The 8,945-nt window shown below is 51.6% G+C and overlaps 1 protein-coding gene across 1 annotated transcript in view; it reads right to left on the bottom strand.

The window, feature by feature from the left end:
- Positions 1-6,008: 6,008 nt before the first annotated feature.
- The window catches only part of Prr18 (proline rich 18), a 4,364-nt gene continuing 1,427 nt past the window's right edge, over positions 6,009-8,945 (bottom strand). The window contains exon 3 of the mRNA XM_026787468.1: positions 6,009-8,945. Coding sequence (XP_026643269.1) covers positions 8,146-8,945 — 800 coding nt within the window. The 3' untranslated portion in view covers positions 6,009-8,145.

Raw genomic sequence — 8,945 nt, 5'->3', positions numbered from 1 at the left:
GTTTCCAACACGCTCATCTTCCAGGCTCCATCATCTGCAGCGTTTCCAACACGCTCATCTTCCAGGCTCCTACAGAGCAGAGATCACTGAGCTCTCAACACTCCATGGCTTTTCTAGTCCAAAGTCCCAAAGTCCTTGCACAGGCCTCCCCAAAACAACATGGCCAGGTCTGTCACAGCAGCGCCCCACTGTCTTGGTACCAGCTTCTCTTAGTTAGGGTTACCATTGCTTTGATAAAACACCATGACCAAAAAGCAAGCTGGGGAGGACAGTGTTTACTTGGCTTACACTTCCACATCGCTGTTCATCATTAAAGGAAGTCAGGACAGGAACTCAAACTGGGCAGGAACCTGGAACCGGAGCTGATGCAGAGGGCATGGAGGGGGGCTCCTCCCATCGTGGGCTGGGCCCTCCTATATCCAACACTAATTAAGAAAATGCCTTCTAGCCCAATCTCACGGAGGCATTTTCTCAATTCTCAGAGGCTCCCTTCTCTCCGATGATTCTAGCTTGTGTCAAGTGGACAGAAAACTGGCCCACACAGTGGCTTTCTGCCTGTCATCTTGCGGTTCACACTTTTGTCTTCCCTCAGCTCCTCACTTGTTGGTCCAGATATCTACACACAACACAGTGTGACAGACAGGGTGACATCTGCCTCCCCTGGGCACCCGTGCATGTATTCTTCCCCGATGGCGTGAGAGCCCATCCCCCGTCATCATTAGGATGTGCTAGATTCTGTTTTCTCAAATCCTGACAGGATTCCCATCATATGTGGGGCAGAAACATGATGCAGTTAAGAGGCTGCTGATGCCTCAGCCTACACACACCCCTAAAAGGTCAACAGGGTACTGCCTGCAGAGAAGACACTCCCTGGGAGCCTCCAGGTCAGGAAATCTGAGAACAGTGTGATGGATGCCATCATCCTCAGAGCCCACCTTTCTGTGTGAACTCGGGTGAGGAGACCACATTTAGGGGTCTCTTTAGATGACACTTCCGCTCTGGCTGCTTCTACACAGACCCCAGGCTGACACAGGAGCGGCCGTGATGACAAAGCTCTTTGTCTGAAGTCCCTGTCCCTTCAGCGCCTCGGGTGTGTTCTGTTCCCGAGTGTGACGGCTCCGTAAGAGGTCTCAGACAGGGGCGATTGTCTCGGAACTCTTTAGCTTCATTGTCGCAGAGCTGCACATGCATGCTGTGGTCAGCGAGGCCCGCGACCTGGGGCCGTGCCAGAGGACTGGGCATGGCAAGGATCGTCCTATTGTGAGCCAGCCCTGCCTGACTGCCATAGCTGGGAGGCAACGGGCATGGTGGGAGGTTACGTGGCTGACTACAAGGCACCAAGCAATGAGCCAGGTGGGGGCCCAGGCACCGCCCCTTACCGAGTGCAGTCCACCTGGAGATGCTGCCTCCACCATGGTTGCCCAGGGTCCTCCTGCATTGCATGTCTTTTTCTCAGATGGCTGGTTTCACCCAGGTGTATCTGTTAGCAGTTCCTGAGAGTAAGGGGCTCATGCCTTTGTGATCATAGCTAAGTGGCTCTGTCGCTGTGCTCTCTTGTGACCATAGGTAAGGAAGTCGTCATCATCGGCTGTACTGTCTGAATTCGGGTGGGACTGGCCCTCTGCTATAAAGTGATGGAGTGACAAGGACATGTGGGGAGCTTGCTGAGGGTGCATTCGAGGGACGACTTCAACGTCCCTCTGGGCACGTGCTTTATAGAAGGGACAGGACGGCTGCAGGAGGCCGTGACTGAATGGCCACCTTGCCCACAGCATTCCCCTGAGCTATTAGTTGGGCCAAGGAATTGCCTGCAAATTGAGGGCAAAGGTCATAGCTCGGAAATTGAGCCTTGTCCCTTGGCTGTGTCATGAGGAGGTTGTGGTGACCTGTCCCTTGGTATTGGGTCCTGGAGTGGAAAGATTCACTAAGACCCAAATCTAACTCCATGTGGATGGACTCCAACATAGGGTGGGAGAAGGCAGACAGCGGATGCCCAGGGATGTCACACATGACCCTCTGCTGACTGCTGGGATTGGCACACCAGGAAGGAAGGCAGGTCAGTGTAAGTTTAGGGGACCGTCAGACAGGGTCCTGGACAGCATCTCACTTTGTTGCCCAGGCTAGCCCAAACTCATAGAAACCTTGCTGCCTCAGCCTCCTGAGCTTTGGGCTTAAGGGTGTGAATGTTCCCCACTGGTGAAGCCTTGTCCTCTGAGCTCCCCGGTCTTTGTACTTGGCTACGGCTGACAGTGAGCAACGGCTTTGGTAAGGGGTTGATTAGTCAACTTCCCATGGCTATGGACAATCTCTCAACAGCCTCTCCTCACAGGCCAAGCCCTTAGGTTTGTAGGGAACAGGATCCCGCAGAAATAACATTCTATTCAAAGGACTCGCTGGAGGGTTCTGCCCTGCTGGGGGCTATCCTGATGAAGGTAAATCATTTGTGGATATGGTCCTAAAGTCTGGGGATATTGTATCATTGGCTGGGATGGGCTACACACAGGAGACTCACTTCCAGAGAGGATTAACTGAGGGAAAACCCTTCCTGGATGTGGGTGGCACTATGAACAGGAATCAGCTCCCATCTCTTGCTTCCCAACTGATGCAATGTGACCAGCCACTTCCAGAATGACCAGCCACTCACATTCCTGCTGCCACAGCTGAAGCCTTTTCTGCTGTCACGGCCGCAAGGATTGTGACCTGAACTGTGATCTTAAATCCTCCCTTCCTGATGGTGTCTTTTTCAGAACAGAAAATGGGAAAGGTAAGTTTGAAGCCAAGGACTGGAGAAGCCCTCAGTTGCTGTAGGAAGAGTTTAATGAACCATTTGGGTGAGATCAGGGCACTGAGAGAAATGCAGACTGTGTGGGTCCAGTTTATAAGGCCTCAGGAGAGAATAAGAACATTATTTGAAAATATATTAGAGGACATTTACATTATGTTCTGGCAGAGAATCTGGCTATATTTTTCCTTTAACCTGTAAAAAACTGAGTGAGGCTGAATTAGAAAGTAATGAAGCTGGGCATCAAGGGATGGCACAGCCTTTAATCCCCGCACTGGGAGTTCAAGGCCAGCCTGGTCTACAAAGTGCGTTCCAGGACAGCCAGAGCTACATAGAGAAATCTTATCTGGAGAGGGGGTGTGAGAAAAGTAATGGACTTAGTTATTCGGTGGGGAGGGGACTCCTAAGACAGAATAACATTCAAGCTGTGGAATGCTTATTGCTCACCTCTCTTAGATCTCTGGTGAGAGAAGGCAGAAAGATTTTTTTTTTTTTTTTGGTTTTTCGAGACAGGGTTTCTCTGTGGTTTTGGAGCCTGTCCTGGAACTAGTTCTTGTAGACCAGGCTGGTCTCGAACTCACAGAGATCTGCCTGCCTCTGCCTCCCGAGTGCTGGGGATTAAAGGTGTGCGCCACCACCGCCCGGAGGAAAGATTTAATAAAATGTGCTGTTTGGAAAATAAAGAGTGGGTGAGCTTGAAGATGCCGACAAGAAGGGTATGGACAAAACAGGTGCTGAAGAGAAACTGGAAGCACTGGAGAAATGGCTTAGTGGTTAAGACAAGCACTGGCTGCTCTTCCAGAGGACCCAGGTTCAATTTCCAGAACTCACATGATGGCTCACAACGGTAACTCCAGGTCTAGAAAATCCAACGCCCTCTTCCAGCCTCCACAGGCACCAGGCACACAAACAGTGTACAGGCGCATATACCAGAAAAACATGTAAAAATATTAAATAAAACACAAAAGTAAACATTAAAACCAGAGTGATGGGAGCTCCGCTACTGGGACCATAGCGAAAGCAAGGGCAAAGCCCTGGCTCCTGTAGACTCCAGCTGTGTAAATGCGAGCTTATTTAAACAGAGAGGCTGAGCTGATATCATTGCTGGAAGGTCTTCCCGACTCAGAAACATCTGTCCAAGGAAATGTTTCCCTAGGTCATTTGCTAAGGTGCATAGAGGCCAATCCAACTGTGTTAGGAAGATAACAGCCTTTTAGCTGGCAACAGACCTTAGCAGCAGCTACTTGGAAACGCAAGAGTTACAGGACCATAGACGCTCGCGCCCAGGTTCCAGAAAGCTGCCAAGACTTGGCAAGGTGCAAAAGGATTGGAATCTCTAAAGGGAGGCCCAGAGAAGCCACTGAGTGACACAGGGGGGAGGAAGTCTAAATTGCAGTGGTGATCCCGGGATATAGGAGATGCCCAAACTTTCCAGCCCATGGAAAGCTTCACACACAGAGTGGAGACAGAGCAAGAGAGGGCCTGAGTGCAGGGGGGAAGAGCCGGAGGAAAGGACTACCCAAGGCAGCTGAGCCAAGATCCCAGGCATGGCACTGCAGGGCTCAGGGTCTGCCCACCTGGATTTTGGTCTTGCTCTGGCCCAATCTTTCTTTGCCTTGCTCCCGTCCTTCCCATTTGGAATAACAAGATTTATTCTGTGCCACTGTATATCAAAGCATGTTACTTGTTTACTGACTTTTTTTTTTTACTGGCTTTTATAGAGGTTCAAAATTAAGACTTACCTTGAGTCACAGAAGAGACTTTGGACTTTTGAGCAATGTAGGAACTGGAAGATGCTATGGAGATTTTGCACGATATGTATTTTACTAGATGGAATGAGCCTTTATGGGCAGGGGTGGAATGTTCCCTTTAGAAGTGTGTGTCTGGGTGTCAGGTTGCTAAGGGGTGGAGTTGTGACGGTTTAGCTGTCAACTTGGAATCACCTAGGAGACACCTCTGGGCACGTCTGTGAAGGTGGTTCCAGAGAGGTTCAGCTGAGAAGGGACACCTGGCACTTCAGATGAAATAAAATGTAATAATAATAATAATAATGAGAAATCAGGTCGTGTTTACCTCTCGCTGCTTCCTGAGGTCAGATGCGGTGTGACCAGTTGCATTGTTCTCTTGATTGACATGTGCCTTCCCCTCCACAATGGACCTCATCCCCTCACACTGTGAGCTTCTCTAAGCCCATTTATCGGAGCCAGATCCTTGTCACAGGGAGGGACTAAGTAACCAGCAGATGGATTTCTCACAGCCACAACAGCCTATGCACAGAGGCCAATGCAGTGTGCTGCACGGAGGCCAATGTGGTGTGCTGCTTGTGTTGATGGAAGACTGACATCACCACTTTCTTTGAACGGCATACTACAAAGTTCTCATGCAAAAAGCAAAGGGTCCAAAATGGTAGGCTTAACATGCTTGGACCCCACAGATCAACCGCCCTATGCTGAACGGGACCATTTCAGAGGAAACCAGAAAACTAAAGGTCCTGACATTGTGGCATCCATTGCTAGTTTACAAAACCCATGTGAAAGTGCCAGGTACCTCCTAAGTGTCACACGAGGTGTGGAGATGAAGTCACACCCCCCTAAGTGTCACACTGATGAAGTCACACCGAGTCCGACCCAGGAACTCACAGGTACACACCACAGGCCCGGTGCACAATTGTCTCTCTCATTCCACACACACGGTTACCCTCTAGGATGGACATCAACTCCTCCCAGGTACATATAAGACAGAAAGAGGGGATGGCTTTTACGTTTACTGTCATTATTCTTTTCCACATGGACTCAAGAATTAATATCACACCATACTTGCTATGCAATATGGTAGCAACCCTGGCCGTTACTCAAATGGACCACTTACATCTAGCTGGGAAAGCCTACAAGTTAGATAGGCAGAAGCAAAGGTTTTGCTGAATGTATAGGGGAGGTGTCTGTCCAGACTTCACAGTCTTCCTGGAATATACGTTCACTGCCTGCAGACCATTCTTGTTCTGTGTAACGGCTTTAGGAGTGTATAAGCTCTCTTGGGTTTGTCATTGTTCAATAGCTTAGAAAGCATTTGTTCTTAAAATTCTTAGAAATCCAGGCAATTTCTAGTAGTGACCTTTGGTGACCTCTAAGGAGGGCAGGCAGTGAAGAAACCATCTTAGGGAACTAGCAAGTGTTCACAGGTTCCTTTGTGGATGGTTATGAGTTATATTCTCCAAGAAGCAGCGCACACATCCAATCCCTCTTTTATTTAAACATGAAATCGTAGCACAGTGATAGAAATGTCCTCAGAACGTCAGCAATGATGAAGAGACCACGCGAGCACAGACCTTCCTTTCCTTATGGGGAGAGTCGTCGGCTGTCCAACACAAACACTCCCCCATCTCTAAAGTGGAGGACCAGGCACACAAGGCCCTATGAGTAACCAACCAGGGAAAATGTGCTTAGCATTGCACTGAGGCCTGTTAGAGAGGGAGTCAGGGAGGGGCGTCTGGAGGTCGTCAGTGAGGAAACACAGACAGGGATGGACAGAGCGGTACGAAGACCAGAAGATGGACAGAGAACGAGGAAGCTCTCCTTAGAGGCCACTTCTTCCAGAGGGCAGCAGTACTGTTGTTTGCCTTGGGTGCTGATGAGACGAAGCCACGCTGTGCCAGGCTAGGGCGCAGAGGTAGTACCCTCTCCACTGTCCTACCTAGAGAAAGAGCCCTTCTGCTCATGCCAGGGTTGCTTATTTTGCCCCTTTGGCATTAATCATTTAAAATCAATGAAAATCTACTTCTCAGATTTCAACCTCGGGTCAGAAAAGATGAATTAATAAGTGGCTTGTTTTTAAACTCATCTGGTGGCTGGAGTAGCTCCCTCTAAACTAAGGCTTCATGTTAGACAAAGTTTGTGCCAAGGAAAGAGAAACGGGACAGAGACAGAGAGAGCAAAGATCTCTACAAGGAAAATATGTAGTTGGTTCTTAAAAATGTAAGGCTTCGATTTAAAATACAATTAAGAGTCGACACATTAAAGTCTAACGAAAACATTAAACCAGTTATTGACTTGCATAAGATAAGTAACAGACAAGCAAACTGAGGTACTGCATTACTCTCCCACAACCAACCTTATCCGATTAGAACAAACACTTCCTTCTTATCCTTGGGGTTAAATCCACGCAGGCACAGAAGAAATAAGAAAGAATCACCCTCTAGTTAGTGGGGAGGGCATGGCTACCAAGAGACACGAGTTTTACCCTTCATTCAAATAATAAATAAAATTTAAAAAGTCGCTATTTACAGCTTACAGACCCCTGTGTCGCCTGTCTTCACAGTGATGAAAGCCAGCTGCCCTCATCCACAGGTACTTCCTCCTTTCCCCTCGTCTAACTTCCACAGTGGGCAGACCTGCCCTGCCTTGCTTTTACACATGCACCTCCCCTCCCCGGTACCCTTTCCTTAGCCAGTGTGGGAGACATTGCTGTGCCCTCAAATAAAGGCTGCATTCTTAGCAAATGCCAACCGTAACCCCTGTTTTCCTTCCTGGAGGCAGCTCTTGAAAACAGTTCTGTGCTCCTGGAGACACGTGTGTGACCGTGAGTGAGACTGGTGTATGTACGTGAATGCACATGTATGTGAGAGTGGCCATGTATGTGTTACGGCGGGCATGTGCGGGTGATTGTGTATGTGTGCTTGCACACACGACTGCTAGCGGGGCCGTGCATGTGTAGCTCTGGGCATGAGTGTGCCTGTGCCCACTGGAGGGAAGTGTTCTCGTGTGCATACGTGTGAAAGTGTGGGTTGTGGGGTGGCTGACCACATGGCTGGCAGACAGAACACAAATCCACCAGGGTCATCCTGTGGCAACAAGACCTCACTCACAGGGTGCACAAGTTACAAGTTAACCAGACTTTCTAGGCTTTCCAACACCCAACATCTTTCTGATTTCAGAAGGAAACAAATCATAAAATGTAGCACCACATTGGGCCTCTACAAAAGGAGACCACCCACCCTCGGTGGTCACAGGCTTGCAGAGTCCCCAAGAGGTGGCATACCACCTGGGGCAGAGGGCCACTGGGACCACTCCTTAGGGTGAGAGGTTAGAAGGCATTTCACAAGTCCTTCCTCCCCACAGGGGGAGCAGGAAGAGCAGAGGGCAGCCTTTGGAGTCAGGCAAGTCTGCTGTGTCCCACGCTGACCTACTTGGCTCACGGTGCACGGTGCACAAGTGGGCGGTGGGCATTAGAGGAGACTGTGGGTCACCCATGACTAAGTGCACCAGAGCAAAGTTCCAGGCTGTGGTCCTGTCCCTTGCTGGCCTACCTGGTTCACAAGAGCCCAGGTGGGCAAGGGGCGAAGGAGGCAGTGGTGGGTCACACCAGGCTCACAGTGTGCTCAGGTGAGGCAGTGCGTCCAGAGGCCCTGTGCGGCTCCTTGCAGCGGCTGCCGACTCGACCCCACGCAGCCACTCGGTGCATTTGCGCACCAGGCCCTCGTCCACCACCTCCACCTCCTCCTCGTACTCCTCATCGTCGTACTTGTGCTTCTCATTGAGGAGCGACACCTTGAGCACAGGGCGCAGGCTGGAGGGGCGCGAGCTGGGCATAGTGGCCTGCAGACCTCCTGGCATCAACGAGGCACTGGGAGAGCGGCTGCTGACAGCCACAGCCAGAGGCGCGTCGGGGACACTGGTGGGACCGCCCCTCCGCAGGGTCGAGGTCCTGGTCCGGGGACAAGGGACCAGTGGGCGCCGAGGGTCGGCCGAGGGCGTGGGGAAGGGCCTGCGGGACCGAGCCATTAACTGTTTCTCCAGGTGGCGCCTCTGGATGACCAGGATGGCTTCGGGCGTGAGGCTCAAGGAGAAGCGCGTGGCGTCGTCTGGCCCGGCCCCCGCCCCCACAGAAGTCCCCGAGGCGGTGGCTCCCGCTGGGCTGTGGCTGCTGGCGACCCGCCGGGGCGCGGAGCACGTGGTAAAGGTTCCCGCACGGCCCGGAGAGGGCTGGGGCGGAACGCGTGCTGAGGTCGGCGGCTGCGGGGTGCCAGGACCCAGACCGGGGCCGCGGCGGCCCGGCGGCCTCTTCAGGGTGGCGGAGGGCCAGGAGCTGGAGAGCAGCATCTCGGGCGGCCTCTTCTTCTTCTCCCCCGCGGCGGCGGCGGCGGCGGCGGCAGGCGGCGAGGGCACGG

This window comes from Microtus ochrogaster, linkage group LG9 (genome assembly GCF_000317375.1).
Source record: "Microtus ochrogaster isolate Prairie Vole_2 linkage group LG9, MicOch1.0, whole genome shotgun sequence".
NCBI lineage: Eukaryota > Metazoa > Chordata > Mammalia > Rodentia > Cricetidae > Microtus > Microtus ochrogaster.
The sequence above is the reverse complement of the archived record's forward strand: the minus strand, read 5'-3'. Positions and strand labels throughout refer to the sequence as shown.